This window comes from Varanus komodoensis, unplaced genomic scaffold, assembly GCF_004798865.1.
Source record: "Varanus komodoensis strain SLA01 unplaced genomic scaffold, ASM479886v1 scaffold8, whole genome shotgun sequence".
Classification (NCBI taxonomy): Eukaryota; Metazoa; Chordata; class Lepidosauria; order Squamata; family Varanidae; genus Varanus; species Varanus komodoensis.
Window position 1 is genome coordinate 34,387,986 of NW_025336481.1, and position 23,970 is coordinate 34,411,955.

The following is a 23,970-nucleotide window of genomic DNA, read 5'->3' on the forward strand; positions in this document are numbered from 1 at the left end:
TGCCGTTGCAGGACTGCAGCTCCCCAGCCAGACTTAGCCAACACAGCCAATGATGAGAACGATGCGAACTGCAGTCCAGCGTCATATAGTGGGCCACAAGTTGGCTGCCTGATTAAAATGCAAAAGATTCAGCATTCTGAATTTTCTTTGAATCACATGTTTACCATTCCATCTACACTTCAGCATGGTACCTTTTATGGGATACCATACGGTGGGGTACTTCCTTCAAGAAAACTAAATAATCTATATCAAGCTATACCCTAAAAAAGATGAGAGAGAATGGTTAACTATAGTAAAAAAAAAACCTATGGATTCCAAATACTTAAACTTGCAAAATATTTTATTTGTTCAACGTGTAATGTTCTTAAGACACCAACATCAGCTGTGATGGTGGCTGCAGCAGCTGAATATACCTAAGAAACCTATTAAAATTCACATACTGTTGAAACTACAGCAAAAGTATTTTATGCTAATGACTAATTCTGCTGGGGGAGGGGGAAAGGACATACATCTTAGAGTAAAATAAGGGTTAAATTCCAATCCTCCAAGAGAAACACCCTTTTGTGAGTGAACATTGCAACTGATCTTTTCCTTTTCCTGTGTGCACAAGAAGGCAAAGAACAAACTAAAATACAGTATACTTTTCCTGTTAATTTATCCAGCTTTAAGGCTGTAGCTTTAGCATCATGAATGATTATTGGGGAAATTTTTAAGAAATTGTTTGTTTCTTTAAAAGTGACTTTCTTATCCTTCTTTCAGCGATCTTTACAACAAACAGACCATGCAAGATAAGTCAGTGTTTCCATCATGAGCCCAGGCAGGAGGAGGCTGGGCAAGCTAATGACTTCGGTGGCTAAGGTCACTGAACCCCTAGGCTCATGGAGAAGGTGGGATCTGAATTAGGGATTGTTGAACAAGTCACTGTTCTTTTCATAATCAATTAACTGGGGGCCAGGAATGGAATATATTAACATTTGTTCCTACTTAGATCCAGTTCAGACTTTCACGCTAGCGAGCAGCAGTCCAGTCCATTTCCTGTTCTGGTTTGCTATCCCGAGAGCTCAGAATGTCGTCGTCATCTCAATATAGGCAGCTACCGTGGTCTGTCCCCGAAGGTTCTGAGCTATGCAAATGTAGTTTCCAGCATCAAGGGTCTCAAAATCTTCAATAGTGATAACACTCTCAGAGATTCTTGTGGTATGACCAATTCCTCTGTCGATCAGCCTCCAAGAGTCTTGGATAACCACAGGCCTTTCGTGCTAATTGGAAAACACCCACATAACATAAGTAGTAGAGTACAGGTCACTATATTATACTGAATTTTATTAGTAGCATTTCAAGCTGGTGCCCAGACCTGTTGAACTGCAACCCCCATCTTTCCCAGCCAGCCACGGCTGGAGGACGAGTTGACATAAAGAATACGCAGATGTTTTCATCAGAATTACAGAACCATTAAGGGAAGTGACTGAGGCTGCTAGTCTGAAATAGAATCACCTACAAAAAAGATGTTTCTGTTGGAACTGTAGCGGCTTCTGTTTTTTAATTCACATAAGCCACATACAGGCAGCTTAATTTGGGGATTTAAATGAGATTCAAGTGGATTTTAAGCAAGTTTAACATTAAGAGGCAATGAATGTGGCACCAGGACTTGCTCACAAGTGTACACAGGAATGCAGCCTTAGGGTTGGAGCTAGGCTTATTCATGGTTACAGATACTCACCGAATTCAATCAGCATTAATCATGGCTAAAGTCCAACTGAGTTCAGTGGGTCTGTTGTGAGCATGCCTAAATCTAGAGCCATTTCATTTGAATTCTCAAAGGCACGATACGCAGATGTCCAGTTTAAATGCCTTGGAGACTCCAGTTAATTGTCTTACTTTTTTTAGTTTAAGCACCTGGTGCCTCATGTGAGTTCAACACATGCTGATATAAAGCAATATCCAGGATGTTAAAAACTCGATCCTTTAAAGACTACATCATGCATAAGGGGGTTGAAGGTACTCTCCACTGTGGCTGACTGAACTTTGTGATCTCCTCACCCTCCCAAATATTGAGATGGCTGATTCAATGTAAAGATGAGGAGGTGAAAAATGTCACAGTTCCTTAGAGGATGAGGATAAGGAAGATGTTGCAATTCCTTAGAGGATGCCTGCGCCTTCCACCCTGCACTGCCACCCCTGCAAATTAGAGTCTCAGCTCCAACCTATCCTACAGCCTCCCAGACCATGTTGGGAGGCCTTAGGATTGCATCAAAAGGTATTAAGATTTATTGCATAATTGTCCTACTGATGTTTGTGTGAGTAAATCTGCATAAAGAACTAGGTGCAGCATTTTGGAACTTCAGGCACATTTAATTTTTTTATGGCATTGTAATATTTTGCACTCCAGTAGGCAAATCTTTTTATGTTGCTAGTCATGTCACCGTAAAGAAGCTTTACTACACATTTAATTTTTCAGTGAGTCAATAACTGCAACTATTTAAAGTTGCAACAGTGATGTAGTTGGACTGGTTCTTAAGCAAACCAGAAACTCAACATTTTCAGTTAGCCATCTGTTTCTCTAAAAATAGTATTCTCGAACAAGGCTATTTATCATTAGCTTTATCAAGTCTGATTGTGTTCCGCAGTATTAAAGTACATCTCAAAGTTCAACATTGCACACTTTTGAACCACAACTTGTCTATGTACAAATTCCAGACAGTACAAATCAGGACACCCTTGGTTCAGGCGCTCTTATTTTATACAGTTCTACAAAGATCTAATCTCAGAACGGATCCTTTCAGGGGTAAAAAGAAAAGGATATGCTCAAAGCATGCATGTTAAGCCTCCCAGCTGCCATGCTCTTGATAATTTGCCTTACCATCTTTCCACGGCCTATTCCTCAAATACGCTTTACAGCCTAAATTCCCCTCAAAACCAAAGCCATAAAATATATTTACATAGACTGCTTAAGCCTTATTAGGTAAATATTAATCACTCTCCACTCAAGACTTCTCCTAATCCATTCCATTCCACTGCTTAGAACAGGGGCCTGCACCTCCCATGTTCGATCACCAAGCAGGCTGATGAGTCCTGTGTCTGTGGTGCCCCCCTGCTGCCACTTCAGCTTTTCTTTGGCACTTTATAAGTTATTCATGGCATTGAACTCCATCTCTGAAGTAGGTTCAGCACCATGAAGAACTCCTGTGAAGCTTAGAATAAAAGCTGCAATGGCTACACAGCCCCACTGACATCGGAGTCACCAGCTTCCCCTGCCAGACACCCACTGGCTATGCTCACTAGGGCTGACAGGGGTTATGAGCCAAGCATCTGCTCACCCTGGATTAGAAGTCTGCCCTGTGAATGAAGCTATGGCATGATGACTTTAATTGTGACCCTTCCTTGCTAGGGATACTATCACTATTTTGTGATACCCTTCTAAGCAGTAGTTGTGCTCTACCAGTGAAAGAAAACAGAGCAGCATCATTAGCAAAAACTGGACTCTTCTATAAAATGTTTCATTATAATCAATGAATGAATCTGACCTCACTCATTCGCATGTCACACATACAGTATGAGCAATATCTACCAACTCGGGGCCAAAACAGACATTAAGGTTGGCACAGGCCCCATGACAAGTCAAAGTGGATTCTTGAACGGTATGGTCTGTTTCACAGTTTGAATCCTGCTATGGTATTTTGTCATGGTATGTTTGGTTTTTAGAAACCGGGATAAGAAACAACGGTATGTTCTAGGGTTTCCATACTTCCCCACAGTTTCTCCAGTTGTCTGAACCTGGCAATGAGGTTTCCATGGTCCTGGAATGCAGAGGCCCCTGAAAAGAATGGCCACTGCAGGGACTGCTCCAGCCAGCTAGTGTGAAATTGAATTTCAGGAACAGTGGCTGATGGGACATGTGCCAACAGTGGGAGGACTGAGCAAGGAGGGAGGAAACCACGCCAGCATAAAAACCAGTTGAGCATCTGTCAGGCACATCCAGGCAAAAACCATGGAAACAACGCAGGCTTGCTCATTGTGAACCCAGCCCATCAGCGATGGGTTTTTTTAATGTCCTTCCACTGACAGACATAGAATGCTTTATTTAAGAATACCTTTAAGTGGAAATTGTGTATGGTGGGTTAGGTGATGCTTTTAATAACCCTTTCTCCCTGTGATAGTCATGCTTTAAATGCATTTTATGGTTTTAATCACTTTTAATTGGCTCTGTAAGCTACCCGAAGTGCCAGTTTTTGGTAGAAAGGTAGGATACACATAAAATAAATAGTTCCTAGACCTAGAGTTAAAGTAATGTCTGTTTTAGCTCTCCGACTCTTTTTGAAGAAAAGCAGAGGACCTGCTCACAAATGATGGCAGTTCCTCACGGCATAATTTACCCACAAAGACTGTTGTATTTTGCTGGGCATTCATGGGAACTGTTTTTGCAGGATGCCCAGCTTGCTGTGTCCTGTGAAGCCAGCAGCAGAGGTTATTTGAGGGTCAGACATGAGTTATTTTAGGGTTGCCTAATCCTTAAGCGACTCCTGCTGCCTGGGTTTACATGACAGAACAAGCCAAAGCAAGCAGAACGCCATGCAAAACTAGTGCCTGCAGCTTCCTGGAGCAACAGAACAGCACACTGTGACTTAGTTTACCTGTGGGCAAATGAAGTGTAGCAGGCTGCTGAGTGATATGAACTAGGTCACTGAGATTACAGGTGGATCTAAAACTAAAGTATAACATTTTCAGCTTGATAAAAAAGGAAACCTCAAAAGGGTAGGTTGCCCTGAAAAATAATAGTTTGACATTTTTCCTATTGCTATGGAAAAGGAAGTGAAGGAATCTTTTTTTCTAGTAGAGTTTCCTAGAAAAAAACATGCTTGACAGATACTTGCATAATCTATTCTTGGATGCTAAATGCAGTCTATAACAGACATTCTACCTCCCAGCTCGTCTAGGTAGAGCTTTAATGCCCTTTCCATAGGCCTTTTTTGCAACAACACTGGGGCATCTTTCCCCAGCTGTGCGTGGTAATAAAAACAGGTTAGCCTTCAAAATTATTTATTGAATATAAATCTTCTTCTTCAAGACATAAGCAATTCTCCCTGCAGCAAGTGTAAAGTAGTGATTATTCAACACTGTCATTCTGCATGTTCAAATAGTGCTAGCAGAGCACTACTGAATTCATCACAAAAACATCTGAATTCATCTGTGTCGCACAAGCAGTTGGACAATAGGATATACAGCCATAATGTGCAACTACTTCCACAACTCCACTTCTGCAACCGTAACTTTAGATGGCTTGTCCTCTTGTGCACCGTTTGGAATTTAATTTCCACTAGACCAAAGGCATTTGTACTCAACAGAATGACAGGGCAGGATACTGCCCCTTGTCACCACACCTCTCTAAAATCCATTCTACTGCTAGTGCTATGTACATCAAGTTCTATTTTAGCTTCTGAGAAACAAAGAAGCAGCATGTTACCTCTTGTCCAGGATACCTCCAATTAAATTCCACTTCTACATCTGGCTCCCCCAAAACTGTGCACAGAACATTGACATCTTCACCACTTCCTACATTATTGGATGATGCTTTGATCGTAGTTGAAGGCGGGCCACGAGGAACTAGTCAAAAAGAAAAATGAGATAAAATGAAAGGCTCTTCCCCCAAATTAAATTGTAGTGTGGTTGCTAACTTGCCAAAAAACCTCCCACAAAAACAAAAAACACTCATTATGTGCTTAGAGCCATTTCCATTGAAGATTCTGTTAGGATATTGGACCAGAACTGCTTTGGTGGCCTTGGTGAATGACCTGCACTGGGAACTAGATAATGAAGAGGGGCAGCACAACACAATTACCTCACCCAGATGTCCCAGGAGGCTTTGACACCAGCAATCATGGTATCCTTCTGGGCTGCCCCATGGGGCTGGGCCTTGGGGGAACCTTTTGCAGTTTGCAAGCCCTTCTGGTGGGCAGAGTCCTGAGGTTGATGCTCAGGACTCCATGGCGTATGGTGTCCCAGCACATCTAGATCAGAGCCTGCCTATCATTCTGTTTCCCACTATGGCCAATCAGATGCCCTCAGGACAACAGCAAGATGGACACAAGAGCAATACTGTGAGTCCCTCTTTGTTTTTAGAACTCATACTGAGAGACGAAGCGAAACTTATTACTTCATTAAGGATTTACATTAAAATCAACAGTGCAACTGTGTTTCCTTGAACCAGCCCTGCTTCTGAAGACCTCAGAGCATATCCCTCATCCTTTTACATGTTTGTATGTCTGCCCCACCTATGAAAAAGAGTGAAAATATTAAGTGGGCTCAATTTTGTAGGCTAGGTATTAGAGGTGAATGTCAAGTCTGGACAGGCTTTAAAGGATGCATATACAACAGTACAAACAAATGTTTAAGGCACCTTATCAGAGACAATGATGAATGTTTTCATGTCAAAGAATGACATTAAAATTTCCAAGGTACTTGTGCTTTTCCCTGTGAGGCAATTTCATTTCAATAGAGGTTCTGTGGGATACTGGTCTTGCAAAAAGACTCTTGATTTTAAGAGAGCAGAATTGCACCTTGCTCCAGTGAGGTTCCACTAGTAAACATACTTTCAGAGGCATTTTAGTTCCCTCCACAGTTATTTGGGTTGTCAGTGTATTAATGTAATTTGTGTGATCATATGTGGTTTCCTTGTGATGAAACAGTCATCTGGAAACACAGTCAAGCACAGATCACCACTTTTCCCATGTGGGAAAAAAAACTACTCAGGATGGTTTTATACCACTGATCCTGATAGACAAGCATCAAAACTGTCCTGTGCACAGAGCAGCTCACAGTTTACCTTCCACATAAAGCAAATGGTATTTAATGGAAATCTGAGGAGCTCCCCATGAGTCAGCTCTGCAATAAACCACTCCTCTGCTATCAGAAGTTGGGTGCTGATAGATGAAGCCCTTCTTCACGTCATACATAAGGTTGGTTCCATCTGCTTTGATTTCTTCTGCTGGAAACTCCTGATGTAAAGTAACTTTTGCTGATGGGTTGGTCACTCGGCAAGGAATTACTGCCGGTTTATCTGGGTTGAGATAGACCACTTCAAAATAGCTGGGGGAGGGAACAAAGAGCTCCCCTTTATCTGTATGAAGAAAAACAAGTGAGCATTGTGCATGACTACCATAAACTTCTTTGCAATTTTAACTCTGACACTTTAGCAAAAATATGAAGCACAAACGATTTTATTACAATTCTGAGTTTCACTAATATCGACTGATTGTGATTTGTATCCCACCTCCCTCCCAAGAAAAAGGAGATACAAGATGGCTTAAAATTACAAATAATACTTGATATTAAAAATGCAATAAAACACAACAAACCGGGGGCAGGGGGAGCTAGGTCAGCCTGAATAAAAATAAAAGTGGTGAGCCAGTCACCAATTTCACTGTCTGAGTATGGCCACTGAGGAAGGCCCTCAATCATGTTGTCACCAAATGTGCTGCTGAAGATGATGGACTCAAAAAAAGGCTTCTTCTGAAAAACTCAAGACCTGGGTATGTTCATGAGCAGGAAGAAAGTTTTATGGAGTCTGCTCCCAAGCCATATAAAGCTTTATAGGCCATCAGCAGCACTTAGGTTTTTGCTTGAAGACAGACTGGTAGCTGGTGATGCTGTTGTAGCGAGGCAGGCCAGTGCTCCCTGTAACTGACCCTGGACAAGCAAAAGCAAACTGTGTATACTGTATGCCACAGCAGTCCAAATGAGATGCAAGGAAGTGTCCATGACCGTGGTCAGATCAGACAGCTCTAGGAATGGGCACAGCTGGAACACCAGCCTCAGCTGTCCAGCCACACTCTGGGTCACCACTGGAACCTGGCATCCAAGTTCAGAGCTGAATCCAGAAGCATATTCACTCTGCAAGTCTGAATCCAACCATACAATGATATCTAGTAATGCAACCTTCCACGATCTAGTGCTGCCTGAGTGTTTTGACTTCATCAACTCCAGCCAGCATAATCGCTGGTCAAGAATGGCAGGATTGTCATCTAAACCATTTGGAGGGTATCAGATTCTGAAAGGCTGCAGCCGCCTTTCAAAGTAGTTTTCAAAAGAAAAACAACTGAAATGCTTGCTCCTTGCATGTTCCCCAGGGGCCTTATGGGAAAAATGGCTGTACCACAATCCTTTACTCCTTCACTGCATCAGCAGCCTTTATGCAATGGGTCCACTGGGTGTTCTGGCCATATCTTACTTTTGCCTGCTCCCAACAGGAAGTACTCCAACCCTTGCCTATGCTTGTGTTTCAAATAAACATTGTAAACCCAAAATTCCCTTCTGTAGTTTCTGTTTTCGTCTTGTGCTTCCTCTGCAGCTCAATGCTTTCTTTGACTGAGCAAGAAGCAGGTTTTGCTCACTGTCCCCGCCCCTCTTACCACCTTCGCTTGCCAACAAATCTGTTGTTAGGTGGAGTTTAGAGAAAAAGCACATTTCTGGTAGTTCATGCTGAATGTAGCCCTTTTCAGTGACCTATGATAAAATCACCCTTCTGGGCTCAGATGACACAAGGAGCCATTGCCCGTATGAGTACTGCAAAGCAAGCCATGACTTGTCCAAGAAAAAAGCCACTCTGCCAAAACTGCACAGGATTCGGAGGACACCCCAGCTCACCAGAGCTGATTGCCCCTGTTGGGTTGTTGTGTCATCTGAACTAGTTCAGTGTCATGAGTTTCAAGAAAGCAGCATCTCTCTTTTAATTCTGAAATTATGTTTTTTAAATTTCTCAACTTGTACCATTTTTTGCTATTTTTAGCATGACATCCAGCCTAAAGAAGATCCCTGCAAGGCTTGCTGACTATTTTGTGACATTTTAGATTAGTTCTTTTAAAAGGATTAAGCTGCTGATGATTTGATAATTTGCATTGTAATAGTCTAACACTGCTGCACATACTAGATCCAGAGATGAATTCAGTTTAAAGCTGTATTTTATAAACCTTTTCACTCCAAGTTCATTAATTAATGGTTACTTCATTAATTAAGGATATTACTGGGCTTGAAGCATTATGCATCTGGCAGCTTTTCTTATCATGAATGACCACTGACACCATCATTATAGTGAAATTATTTTCAGCTTGGCTTTATTCATCTGTTTTCCTACTTAGACTATTAACCGAGTAAGAATGCATTACTATCTTACCTTCTTTTAGTTTCCTTTGTTTAAACTCATGGTTTCTGTGTATGTTTGCGTGAACACCAGATTTTTACTCATGTATTTTGGGCCTGTAAATCCAACCAACAGTGTTGGCTTCTACAATGTCTTGAGAACATATGTTGCATAGAGAAGCAGAAATCTCTCTCGTTCTCTCCCCCCTCCCTCTCCCTCCAAGTCAAACCAATTAATGGGTCTGTTCACATGACTCAAGAGCCCATGGTTTATTTAACCTTAGTGAAGCTATGGCATGTGTGTCTACCATCTTTAATACTGAACTCCCACTTGGGCTTTTCTGTAGCTGGTGAGCAGCCCTCATATAATATGGGATCTTTTTTGGAGTTACAGAAGGGTTGTGGGGTTATGTGAGCTGAATTCATGTGTCACAAGCCCTGACAGGACTTGCATATTTAACCTGGCATTCACAGAAGCAATGAAATGCAAAAACAGAAATGACCTTCTTTAATTACCACTGATGGATATCTATTCAATCCATTACCTGAAAAAAAGATGTACGTTGAGCCTGTTTTTGACTCATCCTTCTTGCAACTGTAGTCATTACACAGCAGTAGCCAACAGCTGTATTCACCAGTGTCTGCTGCAGTGGAATTTCTCAGTATCAGCTGACCATATCTGTCAAGTTGCTTGATGCTAATAAGAACAAAGACAAAGCACAACCAAATCCAGCTTGTGCTGGTTTCATAATCTCCTGTTACTTGGATTCATTATTTTGATTTAATCTCTCTCTCATTTTCACACCTCTGTTCACTGGAAATTACATATATAAGGAAACAAACCTTTAAAAAAGGAGCCATCTTTCATTGGTAATTTTATCCTTTATGAATGCTAATGTTTTAAATTTTCCTCTGGGAACAGAAGGACTATAATGATCTTCTATTCTTCCTCAACTCTTCATGAAATATTTACATGAGGGCTTCAGTGTATGCAATAATATCCAACTTCCTGCAACCTCTGAAAGAGCTTTGCATGTGAAATATTTCATATCTTTTATTTGTTTATTAATTATACTTGTATGTCACACCCCTTAGTCATAAGGCTCTCTGGGCAGCTTACACTGTAGGGCAGCAGATAAAACAATTCAATTTAAACGAGAGCATAATCAAATAATAAACATGTAAAACAATAAATAAACTAAAATAAAGCATTTGGTTAGTATTTCAGACTTCCAGAAATATGAGAATTTTGCAAGAAAATATGGTTTATCCCAAATTCTAATGTTGCAACATACTAATTTATTCTTACAACAACCATGATTTGTAAGTGAAGCATTCAGGGAGCAAGACTGCTAGACAGAGGCCAGACGGCTATAGGAAAATTTGGAAGCCCAGCTCCAACCTTGGAAATGTGATCTGAGGATTAAGCTGGGACTCCAAGTTTGGCGAGCCCTCCTTCCACCCTCTCTGCTGGCACAGAAAGAACTGTGCTGTGTAGCCCCAAGGATGGAAAGGTGGCAGTAGAGCCAGAGCTGGCTGAGAAGTGGAGCGGGGGTGGGGGGAGCAGGGAGCAGTGCAGTATCAACTGGGATGTGTGTCCTGAGGGCACCTCAGCCTGTCCTCCCTCTAAGCCGTGGAGGGGAAACTTAGGTTGCCCAAATCAGACCTACAAGTGCTTTTGCATATAAAAATATAAATGCTCTGCACGTTTGAATGACCAAAAGGACAAAGGCCAAGATGCACTCTGGTATTTCATCATCTATGTAAAGAAGCAAAGGTAATATTAAATAGTGAGATTGGCTTTTGTGCTTGCCCTGGGCATTATCAAAAGATTAGCAATGGGCTGGCAGTGCCAGCTGAACCCTAGCCCCTAGATAGAAACATAGAAAGAGAGCGAGTCAGAAGGGGTCTCCTGGGCCATCTAGTCTGACCCCTGGTTCCAGCAGGATTACAGGAATTCCAAGAAAAGAAGGCTAAACGCGAACTCTTCTAAAGGCATATCTTGAAGGAAAGAAGTGTTTGCTCAAGAATGAGAAAAAAGGAAACACAGATATGGTAATTCCAGTCAGGTTTATTTGGACTTAGACCAACAGGACTTTATTAATATTTCACAGCAGTCTGTTGTCATTTGAACTCTGTTTTGTGGAACTAGTTGAAAAGTGAATAATTTGATTATAGCATATGATTACATGGCTGCAAGACAAATGGTATGATTCAGTAATGAATATCCACAATATTGAGAAGCAGTTATGCCTGAGGAATTTTTACTGCACAAGTTAACTGTCTGCTAAATACGTGGTTAGAGGGCCCATCAGATGAGACAAATTCAGGTCAGCATTAATTAATTCAGTATGCAATTTGATCTACTCAACTGTCTACTTAAAAGCCATGCAGTAATTAATGCTAATTTTTAGTGAACAATCCAATTTTTTCAACATCTATAAAATCTGGTTGCGCCTGTGGTAATTGAATTTTAAAAACCTGCCTTACTGTAATTGTTTATTTTATTGATTTATATTTAAGTTTTACTACCTTTTCTCATTCTATTTTTGGTAAATGGATAAAACATGTCCAGCATTTATTTGAACTGGAACAGTAGTGGCCTATTACAACTGACTACTGCTTCTAAGAGAGAGAGAACAGAATAGCTAGAACACCAGGCTATATTTTACAGTTCATTTCTGAGTTTTACAAAGACTTTGCACTATGTTATTGTGGCTGATCACCTGAGATGATCAGAATAGAATTCCAGCATTTGATGCAAAACAATTTCCAAAGTATTCTCAAAATTACCACTAGTACATTCCTGCTTCATTGTTACCTTCATTTCCTTACCCTAGTCCTCTAACCTTTTTCTCTTTTATATATGAAGCTGATGTTATTTGCTCATAATACCTTTGGATAAGAAGGAGCTAATTTTATACAAATGAAAAATACATGTTTATTTTTTAAAATACATTCATATCAGACTCCATGGGCAGAGCATTCTGAGCAGTTCAAATTCCTTGTACTGCAATGTCATATTTGAGTTTGGAGTGAATATCCACAACTAGGGCAAAGATAGTTTGACTGAACAGAGGAAATAACACAGGGAACATCTGGGAGAAATCTATTAAAACTTAGTTGTATTGAAATCAGGGAATCAGTTCTTTTGAATCATTATTGAAATAAGTTGTAATGAATTATATTAATCACAAGTAATGTCATTCTTTTCCTTTAAATTGTTTGGTGAAGGCTCAGGAGGCAGATTGGAATGAGTAAGGTTTTTTTTGTGGCAAGAAGCCCTCCCAGTGATTACCAGAAGATGTTATGCAAAATACGTAAGTGAAGATGCTTAAGTTGCATAATGTATACATATTGTAGAGTTCTGCACTTGTCTTGGCATATACGCTTTCATGCTGATTTCTTTTTTTAATGTATAACATATAGCCCTAACTATCAGCGTATTCCTAAAACCTAATAAATATCAGTAGCTACAGGTAGTTTTATTTATTTATTTTTACTTCTCTTTTTCACTCAACCCAGGTGACACAGTGGCCGCTCTGAATCAGTGTCTGGGCTCAGTAACGGACAGGACAGGGCCAACAAACTCAGACTCAATCCAGACAAGGTGGAGGTGCTGTTGGTGCCTGCCCAGGTGGGGGATATTCAACCTGCCCTGGATGGGGTTGCACTCCCCTTAAAGGGCAGGGTTCATAGTTTGGAGATGACCCTGCATCCAGAATTGTCACTTGAGTCTCAGGTGGTCTTGGCATGGAGCAACTTCTATCAGCTTAGGCTGATTTACCAACTGCAATCCTATCTGGACAGGCAGCACCTAGCTACAGTAATCCACACACTGGTAACTTCTCATTTGGAATACTGTAATGCACTCTACACGGGGCTGCCTTTGAAAACAGTCTGTAAACTTCAACTGCTCCAACACAGGACAGCATGACTGCTAATGGACTGGCCCATGAGGTCACATCATATCAGTCTTCTTTCGGCTATGCTGGCTGCCAGTTGAATTCCAGGCCCAATCCAAAGTGCTTGTACTAACACAGAAACAGAGTTAGTCAGAAGGGGTCTCCTGGGCCATCTAGTCTGACTCCTGGCTCCAGCCAGCTCCACTCATGACATGCCTACCATGGCATGGGGCCAGGTTATCTGAAAGAACACCTCTTCCCCTATGCACCTACCCAGGCCTTAAGATTATCTTCTGAAGTCTTTCTTAGGGAGTCCTCTCCAAGGGAAATAAGGAGGGTAATTGGAAGAAGGGCCTTTTCAGTTGTGGCACCTCACTTATGGAATCACCTCCCCAATGAGGTACACCTGTTTCTCAGAGCTATGTAGTTCTTCAAAGACCAAGTCTACAGCTGAATGACTGATTTGCAAAATGAACATCACACATTGCCACCAATTTGCAGTATATTACTTATTTGTTCTATATGTACAAATCATTGTTGAAGTAAACAGCTAGCTGAAAAGCATCCCATGATGAAGTACTAGGGTTCTCTCTTAAATGGGGCAAAGGCACAAAATAAGCTGGGTTTCTCCTTCACTCGCTCTCAGATTACAGCAGACTGGATATTTACAAACAGCCTGTTTAAATAGTCCTTGATAAGGTAGCCTGAAGAGGGGGTAGAACGTGCAGTGCTGAGAGAAGGAAGAGCAGAGATGGTCGGTGTCATCAGCTCCTGCAGGGGAACGCTTGCATCGGATCACTGCTGCTTGTCACCATAGCACACACAACGTTACTGGCAGCATTAATTATCAAAGTGACTGTGAGCTTAAGGAGTGCAAATTTACATTGTTACAGTTTGTCTGAAGAAATTTAAAATCACTGTACTATTTTTATAAAATCTAAATAAATATGTATCATTTCATGGAATGGACATTCTGAGTATCCAGAAGAGCTGTAACAGTTGTAATCTAATAACCTAGTTCAGACATCAAAAATGTATCAGCTAAAATATCTAAAAAATGTGTCAAAGTTTTGCAGGATCACACTAATGTCCTTCTACCAAGTAGTTTCAATGGTGACCTGCTTACCCTTAATGGTTTATATAACTTCAACCGCAAGGAAAGGGCTTTACATACTGATGGTGGCAATGTTCCTTTATCACAATTTAGAGAATTCTAAAATTGAAACCATAAAGCCCAAGCTCTCTGCAGCTATCTGTCATGGCTCCAAATCATTTAATCTGGGCTACCCTGCAAACAATTTGTATGCCATCTGCAAGGTGAATATCTTATGCCAAGAGGCCTATGTGTCATGAATTATAGGATGACAGGAAGACTGAACTGAAAAATGTGGTGTGGACTATGGCGCCTATTAAACTACCTGATAAAGTCTATCATATACACCTTGATTTTCAAAGATGTGCACATTAAAGTGCAATTAAGATTTCTCCTAGTTCTTCCACACTGAATCACAGAATATTTAACTGTGTAGGCAGCACGGAAGTAGTTTCAGTATCTATGAAACCAGGTGGTGGAGTTAATATTACTTGCATCACGTTATTATTACATGGGATAGTTTGTATGTGACTATGAGCTTTCATCACAACTATGTAGGTCACTGTGTGAGTGTGACAAGCCCTTATATTCGGAACAGAGCAAGAGTGCCCCCCGAAGCCTTTACATTTCATCATCACTTGGGTATGCATCAGAAGGCAAAACAGTACTCCCTCTACCCCATATATTGCTTCACTTTAAGCACACTTTCACAGTTCTACAACTAGCTAGAGCCAGCTCACTCTTTTGATGTAAATAGTCAGAGCCATTAGGTAAGTATATGTAGCCTCTAAAAGAAATTCTGATTGGGCAACCATCTTTCCCTGCTAATCGGCTGGAATTGACTGCACTCACATTCCCATAAACATGTGAGATCACACTCAGTTTGCATCATCCTGAAAACATCTGAGCAAGAATCCAAGCATGCTTTCAGTCAAAGCATTCCCCCTGCAATTAAATCTGTATATGTTCTTACGTTCAAGACATAACCAAAGCACCTAGCATATGATTCGCTAACTTAGCTTAACGATGTTGCTTTTTATTGGGAATACTGTGCTTATGATTTATGCTTTTCTTTTCCTTGCTTTTGTTTTTCCCACATTTTATATCTGGCTATTTGGCTGCATTATTTTAAAAGGAGATTTCTCACTAAAACCTTCCCCACATTTAAGACTTCAGCTGCTAAGCATTACTGGATATTTCAGAACGTTTTGTTCAGTTGCTGGTCACCTAGGTTTAGGATAAGGAAACCCAGAGAACCCCACTTTTTCCCCTAGTGCTAGGCTGAAGAAACTTGGCAGAAGAGTTGAGACTCCCCAAGTAGTTAGACAGACTGGAGTGCACCACGACTGACCTGATTAGTGGCAGCCTATTTTAATTTGTGGGCTTATAAGGACTGTATTGGGATCTACCAATGAAGCTGTCTCCCCACTTTGCAACAGCTATCCTACCTTGTCTGCCCAGTTTGGAGGCAAAGCTAGTCTTACAAACAGTTAAGGCTGGTGGTTCCAATGGCAGTGAGATGGTAATCTGAGCTGCAGCCTGAGGTTTAATGTAGCTCTCCATGGTGCTGAAGGTAGGGAGGGGATGCAGTTCAATACCATGGATAGCTCTTCCAAGTTCAGGCTGAAACCCAAAGTGGCTACCCAACTACACAGACTTTGGAGTCATCAGCCACTGCTTACAAGGGTTCTGTGTATACGACCTACAGTCTGAGAAATAGGATCCCAGGAGCACTGGATGGGCTCACAGGCCTGCAGTTCAGCGGCTGGCACTAAAATACTGAGGTAGCAGTAGCAGACAGGGAGGGGAAGAAAGTAAAGATGGAGTCTTTTTACCTCCATCCCCCCGCCCACCTCCTGCTCACAAATACTGTCCCATAATGAAATGCTCCAGAGAAGGCGTCTAGGGCTCAAGACAGAGGCTGAGGGCACAGGAGAAGGGCTGGTGATTTACAAGTACATTTCAAAGTTTTAATTATACTCCCATATTATATATACTTTCTAATCTCAGTCTGAACCAAATCCAGGAGAGTTTTTGTTTTTCTCTACAAAATGGTACAGATTATAATAGAATTCTGTGTTGATGATGTAATACTGGTAGAATGTCTTGATTCATTTCCATGCATACAACTTACTTGGGCCTTTCACCACTTGAAAGTAGTTTACTCTTACAGTAATGGGGGAAAACCCATTGTGTTTACGCAGAAGACTACCAATGCATTGAGAGGTTATTTAAAATACTCTCTTGGAACATTTTATACGAAGAGCACATTTTTGGATGTCCTCGATTTATTACAAATATTTCTTGTAGATTTTCATGGGAAAGAGGCACAGAAACAGTGTAGGACCCAAAGTAATATCACATGGGCAGCCAGCATGTGATCCACGTGTCCCCTGCTGCCCATCCTCACTGAAATTCATGGTGCTGACAAAACATCATCATTTTGCCTGCAAAAATTGGCAGCAAGCCACAAAAGAAGCCTACAACATCTGAATCTCACCTGCTTTCAAATGAAGGTTGGTTGTTTCAGGCTTTTGTCGTGGTTTACATTTTTTTGCCTTAGTGCCTCACACACTGAGGCCTGTGGGGACAAAACGACCATTCAGAGACCTTGACATTGTCCACCCCTGCTTTAAAAGGAGGTTAGTGTCTTTCTGCCCATGCAGCACGTGTCCTGGTTCCCTTGGGTGAGTCATCACAAGCTTTTTGTTTTGTAATCATTTTTCTGAAAGTGTTCCTGCTTTCTCTTATTGCTGATTTGCAGGAGATATTCCTGTAGATGACCTTTTTGTCTCTTGACTTTTACAGTTCTGCACAGAACCTGAGATGCTTTGAGCAGTTAATATGTACTAATGAAAATATGCTTTATGACAATTCTAAACATTTCTGCTGGTACAAGGTACTTGGCAGAAACACAGAGAAGTAGAATATTAGATTCACATTTTGCAGTCATAAGTTTCATATTGCATATCTAGCATTACAGTAAAGAAGTATCAAACATTTACTATGGGATGCTCTAAATTAAAGGAAACTCTAATCACCAATAGCATAATAAGCAACTTTCCTCCAGTATTAGTAAGGGTTACAGAGGTGCTTAGCACTGATGTTTTGCAATATTTAAGTTGCAGTATTAGTTACAGCCAGTCTGTTCCTTAATGGTAGCAGTCTTTTACAGATTATAAGTTGCAGCCTCTCTTTATCTGAAAGACCATCTCCACCTGCATTAACTTACTCTTGTATTGTGTTCAGCATCCAATGCTTTGCTTCATTTCTTCCCTCTTTAGGGTGTGCTTGGTGGGGATACAAGGGCAGAACTTGGTAGCAGCACCCAGATTGCAGAACTCCCTCTCACAAGTTTCAAAAGGGCAGCCAAGACTTCTAAAACTCCAGTGCGCCTTTAATCAGTTTTTAAGTTCCTGCTGTTGCAGGCTATTTTTAAATTGATTTCAATCCCATGGCTCCTAGTTGAAATCATTACCATTTTCTTTTAGGACTTTATTTATTGTCCCCAGGTAAAAGTTCTCATTTATCTACAAATCTAGTTTACTTTTATAGTTAATGCATTTTGGCAATTCCATGGACTATGTATTTAACACTATATGAACACATAAAAGGTGTGCTGTGTGTTTATACAATTATTTGTCCCCCCTCCATCAAAGGTGGATGCCAATAATCTGACAGTAAAATCTGCCATCTAGTGGTCTGATGTGATAAAGCTCAGTTAACTGCAAAATAAAACCCAGATCACCAGAGCTGCCAAACTGACAGCTTATCTGGCTTATCTCTAGCCTTGGTGTAATGGATGGTGTAATGCATGATTTGTTCCCAGCATCTAGGAGATACAGTGTTTCTGAAAGAAGTTGTGTTTTCCGTCTGTCATGGTTAGTACCTTCACAAACATCTCCTCCCTGCCATTATTTAATAAACAATGCTTGTAACAAACACAATATCCTACAATAAGTAATTCTATGAGCCAGTTGGGTTTTTTACTATAATTTGTGGCAATAGTCGTTACTTTTTCATGGCTGTTTTCCATAATACTCATTTCTGGATGGTTATCTTATATTTAGAGATCCACATTTAGAAATAGGATACTATCTTTATACAAATAGAGGTAGTAGGTGCATTGGAAACCAAAAGAGTCTTTCTGCAAATGCTACTTCTCTCAGTAAAAAATAACTTTCACTAGCTTCAACCAAAACACTGTCCTGCAAATAAGCAGTAAGTGATCAGCCAAAGCCAAAACAAGGCTACAGGGGTACAAAGATTACTACTGATGGCACGCCAAATCTTTCATGTCATTTAGGAGTGTGTGTGTGTGTGTGTGTGTGTGTGTGTGTGTGTGTGTCCGTGTGTGTGAATATAGCATGCTGCTGCAATGGAGCCACAAGACTGAGCAACACAACACTCATCTTTCCTCAGATTTCCCATCAGTCTCTTATTTACTCTACTCTCACATGGAATGGCACTTTGGACCACTCCGATTTTCTGTAAAGCTCCAGAGTTGCCCAGTCCCACCACTGTACTTATTTGGGAGAGATCACACTGCAAAAAGCTGAGTCAAAAATATAACCCAGAAGATAGTGAATATTCACAGCAAGTACCACAGAAGCTGGAACTACAAAGGAGAGACCAAACCTAACATCAGTGAAGCATAAATGAAATGGCAAAATAATATGTATGAAGGAAATGCCACTGGATCCCATGAGAGGTTTCCATAACAGCACCACGGAAACCACACTGCTCAGGTGATATTTGTATGGATCTCATTAATTAGGGAATTAATAATAACACATACAGCTACATTGTATGTATGTTTACTCAGAAATAAATCCTGTTACTTTCAGTGATGCATACATCCTCCCAAATTTGAAGGGCACTGCAGCCTTAGCATGTTTTCCCCAGTATTCAAATTGTTCACAAGTAATTTGTACGTAATCCTTATGAGCAACCCTGTAATGTCAACTAGTGTTACTACTTACCTCTTACAGCTCAAGGAGAAATACTGGGTTCGAGCTGATAGCAACAGTGGCTGCAAACGTATAGCTTGTTCTGACTGATGTTAAACCAACAAATGACACAGAACACAATTCAGATGGATTGTGCCCATTAAAATATATAATTCAAGGAATTTACTATATATTTTAGTGGAGAAGTTTCTTTTCTCATTGACAAGCATTATATAAAACCATCATCAAACAGCTGTTCTGATATAAAGCAGTTCTGTGAGGAAGGGAGAGAATTTATTTATTTATTGTTCCACATATAGATTCTGGGATAGCGACCAATATAATATAAAAAATGAAATTCTATGTTATTTTTAATAAAACACAGTATCAATAAAACTGTGGCTGGTTAGTCAGGGAATTCTTAAAATCAAGAGGTTTTTATCAGGTACCAAAACCAACACTATTTCTTATACTTCAAATGTAACTCTCAAGCTGATTTTTCTTTCTATAGAACAGTTCATGATTCAACATCTGACATTTTAATAGCAACAGAGTGAAATGCTTATTTTTTGTTTCATTTCTAATTATCTCAAAGTAAGTATTGCCATACTGAAAACCGCATTAGTGTACAGCATTCATCCAAATCTAGCAGTCAATAATCTTTTGGCTCATGGATATATACAGATTACTCAAAATTTCCTTCCTCCTGCCCTTGAAAAGATTTTCCCCTGGGTTTTTTCCCTTGTTACTTTCCAAATTACAAACTAAATGTGCTTCACACTATTTGCTCAAAGTATTCATATAATTTGTATCCATGAGGGGCAGATACTTTGAGGAGTGAAAGCAAAAACAGCTTATAAAAAATTCTACATTTAAGTACACAATGCTGACAAGTTTTACTAATTAAATCCTTGATTAGGTTAATAGCAAAATGGGCTCTTCCCTCTTATCTCAGTAAGAACTAATAACTAGAGAAAAAGAGTATCCTGAAAGAAAATCATTAGCTTCACTACAACAAAATCAAAGTTGTTTCAGACAAAGGTTTCCAAGACACTAACTTGATTTACTTTTTCTCTAAGACTTTGCCTGAGGCAACTGTTTGGCTCTTAGTGTCCCAGTGGAAAATAAGGTCTAGTTTCAAAGAAGGAAGTTAAGACCACTCTAAAACATGGGGAAAAGATCTTATGGGAAACAATGTTGCATTTCACTATGCCTTCTTTGCTTCCCTATAGTGCTAATCTTAACCACATATATTGATGTTTGATCAGTCATTTGATCAATGTATACATTTATTCTTCAACAATATATCCATTTCCTTCAATTAGTAACAAAATTTTTGATAACTCTCTCAGGGAAGCATCACTCCCAGGAAAGAGGAAAACCTGATAGGAATCTTGCATGCAGCTCATGTCAATATATATAATTCACTCATAGTTATTGATAATCTCAACTGAAAACCCATTATAGTTGCGGATGCAGATACATAGAATTTAAAAAAACCATGGTTCTTATTGTTTGTAATATGGAATGTTTATGCAAATAAAATTAATTCCAAATAAAGTAGATTGATTTCCTACCTTACAATATATTTTTAAACATTTATATGCCACTTATTTCACCCATGGCTTTTCTCATATTGACAGATGCTCACGATCACATACACTAATATTTATTCAGGGAAAGTGGTGAAAATCTCTTGGAATGAAGTTGGAAACTAACTTGTGTGAAACAAGGCACCAATATCACTCTTTTTACTTCCTTTGACATTTTCAGGTGATTCATCTGAGCAATCCCCTACATATCTTGACTTTTGCTTTAGGCAATATGCCATGTCAACCAGAAAAGTGCCAGAAGGTATCACTGAGGGATGGTGGTTTTGCGCCATGGCAATTATGCCATGGAGTTCCACTAGGTTCCATTTTATCCCCCATGCTGTTCAGCATCTACATGAAACCATTGGAAGGGGTTATCTGGAGGTCTGGCCTGAAGTGTCATCAGTATATTGATGACAGTCAGCTCAAACATCTCATTTTCATCTAATCCAGGTGCGGCTGTGACAGTTCTAAACCAGTATCTCAACAGAGTGATGGACTGGATGAGGACCAATAAATTGAAGCTTAATCAAAATGAGATAGAAGTGTTACAGGTAGGAAGTCTGTTTTTTCAAGTGAGCGATATTTGCCCTGTTCTGAACTCCCCCTACAGGACAGGGCATGTAGCTTGGGAGTACTCCTTGACATGAGGCTATCGCTAATTCCAGGTGGCTTCTGTGGCTGGTAGTGCTTTCTACCAGCTAAGGCTTGTCAATCAGCTGCATCCTTACCTGGACAGACAGATCCTGGCAACAGAAATCCATACACTGGTAACCTCCCATTTGGACTGTTGTAACATGGTCTACATAGGGCTACCCTTGAAGACCATCTGGTTACTTCAATTGGTACAGTATAGAGCAGCCAGTTTACTGACTGGAATTGGTAGACATGATCCACTGGCTACCAGTTGAAGTCCAGGCCCAATTTAAAGGCTTGACAATATCATTTAAAGCCCTAAATGGATTGGGGCCTGGATAGCTATCTAACAGAACACCTCCTTCCATATACTCCTGCCCAGACCTTAAGCTCATTGGCAGAGGTCATTCTCTGAGAGCCCTTCTTGAAGGAAATTAGGAGGCCTGTAACTAGAAGAAAGGCCTTCTCAGCAGTAGCACCCCAATTGTGGAATATGCTCCCCAGAGAGGTTACTCTGACACTGATATTTTACTCTTTTTTTGGTGCCAGGTCAGGTGCCAGGTTTTTATTTGCCCCGTTCTTTAAATGTTAGTTTTAATATATAACTCATCTATTCTATTTTAAATCAAGTACTGTTGCCTAGTTCTAATGCTCTTAATTCTTTTGTGCAAAAAATCTTGAGATTTTTTGGACATATAAGATGATGTAGAATTTTAAATAAATAAATAATACTCTTAGTGAGCGTCTTATCTTTTCTTATATACATTCGAGCAGAGTGAGACGATCCACATTTGCTCTGATTTGTGTTTCATTATAGCAAAATTTAGATGCAATGTTTGTCATCTCCACCCACTGAAGGCTTACCTGAGTCGGGAGTTTTTAAAGGTGTCATGATAAGAAGGATAGCTCCATCCAATTTTATTTCCTTTACACCGTAGTTCTAAACTCTGTCCTGCAGAAAGGCTTAGAGTAGCAGCAGGCTTCTGAAAGCGGCCCTTATCCATCACCTGTGTCATGATGGAATGGATCTTTGGGGAAACATCTGATTCTCTCTCCTTTAGTTTAGGAATTTTGGGTTTTACTTTTTTGTTTGCAGGTCTGATCCTATTCTCTCCTGGCTCCTTTTGACGCTTGTTCTTTGCAGGTTGACCAATAACTATCACAAAGGAGAAGAAAAATAAACAATATGAGATAAGTATCAACTTTGTACATGCAACTTTTTAGTTTTCAATGGGCACAATTTTTCTTGAAAGTATTTCCCCACCAACACCTTCCATTTTTGACATAACCTTTTGTCAAATCTATCTTAAATAGGTCAGAGCAACATGGCATCTATTTCTGATATCTTGTTCATTTTTGTTAGTTCAAATAAGATGATCACCAATAGGCAATTTTAAATTTGCCTGGATTTAAATTATCACATGCAAATGAGCAATTACTAGGTTTTCCCCTGAAGGGAAATGTCACTTCTCTATAAAATCTAGTATCTTTGCCAAAGGCTATGCTTAGCCAGCAGGTCTATCAACAAGTAGTTATTTTAAGGATTCGCTGAAGTGATAGATTCTGAAATAAGTTTAGAAAATTAAACTTGGTTTGTACACATGAAATCTGTTGCATTTTGGCATAGTTTAGTCTGCTGAAAACTGGTTTTAATCTTTAATTTTCTTAATCTTTAATCAAGCTCTTTCTAGCACATCTTCAATTCAATTGAGAGCCAGTGTGGTGTAGTGATTAAGATCATGGGACTGGGACTCAGAGGATCTGGGTTCTAGTCCCCGCTCAGCCATGGAGCCAACTGGGTGACTTTGGGCCAGTCACAGACTCTCAGCCCAACCTACCTCACAGGGTTGTTGTTGTGGGGATAAGATGGAGGAGGAGAATGATGTAAGCTGCCTTGAGCCCTTTGTAGGAAAAAGGCAGGATATAAATCCGAAAACAAACAAAACAATTTCCTATTAGAACTGTACTTGTGCTAGTGAGCTTCCAACCTTGCCATTGGGTAAAGTGAGCTGGCCACCTCAAGAAGTCCTTCTGCTCCCAGCCATTCCTCATGAGAATACCCACCCCCTAGTTAGCTGAGTTAGGCTCCACAACTAACTCCTTAGGACTAAATGCAACGAAAAGTATGTGCACAGACATTCACAAAACTATAGGAAATTCTGCACCATAAAACAAAAATGTATCTCTGCCCTGCCCCATTTCTTGAGGTGTCAGGAATCTAAATCTTTGATCCTATGGGAAGGAGAGACAAGCTCTATCTACCGATTTGAAGCCAAACCTTTAAAACCAATTTTGTGCATGTTCAAGGATATTGTGTAGTTTGACCTGGGGGTGGTGAGGACACTAGTTGCTGCTCCACCTCAAGCAGCAAAATATCTTGGACTAGCTGCACTTACTAGATACACACAGTAGCAGAATATGAAGTCCCCTTTCTTGCTGCAGGGTAATTGGCTGCTTCAGCAGTCTAATGGGGCCAGAAGAATTCCTATCGGTCCCTTGTGCCACCTGTTCTCTGATAAGCAGGGAGGTTCAGAAGAATGCAGGTTACCAACTCCCTTATCCCCATTTCCACAGAGAATACATTGCTAGAGTCTCCAGTTTCATATCCCTTGCGCCGTATAAACAGGAGGTAATTTGCTGCTGTTTGCAATGGGTTTGTTAAA

General features: G+C 40.3%; 2 protein-coding genes across 2 annotated transcripts in view; both read right to left on the reverse strand.

Annotated features, from left to right (window-relative positions):
• Nucleotides 1–322: 322 nt before the first annotated feature.
• PDGFRL (platelet derived growth factor receptor like) overlaps nt 323–23,970 on the reverse strand; it is a 29,685-nt gene continuing 6,037 nt past the window's right edge. Inside the window, exons 2-6 of the mRNA XM_044455804.1 lie at nt 22,172–22,463; nt 9,678–9,829; nt 6,821–7,114; nt 5,462–5,601; nt 323–1,259 (exon numbers count right to left, since the gene is read on the reverse strand). Coding sequence (XP_044311739.1) covers nt 1,062–1,259; nt 5,462–5,601; nt 6,821–7,114; nt 9,678–9,829; nt 22,172–22,463 — 1,076 coding nt within the window. The 3' untranslated portion in view covers nt 323–1,061. The remainder of the gene's footprint in view (nt 1,260–5,461; nt 5,602–6,820; nt 7,115–9,677; nt 9,830–22,171; nt 22,464–23,970) is intronic.
• The window catches only part of SLC7A2 (solute carrier family 7 member 2), a 66,545-nt gene continuing 64,925 nt past the window's right edge, over nt 22,351–23,970 (reverse strand). Inside the window, exon 13 of the mRNA XM_044455797.1 lies at nt 22,351–22,463. The gene's annotated coding sequence lies outside the window, so the exon portion shown is untranslated. The remainder of the gene's footprint in view (nt 22,464–23,970) is intronic.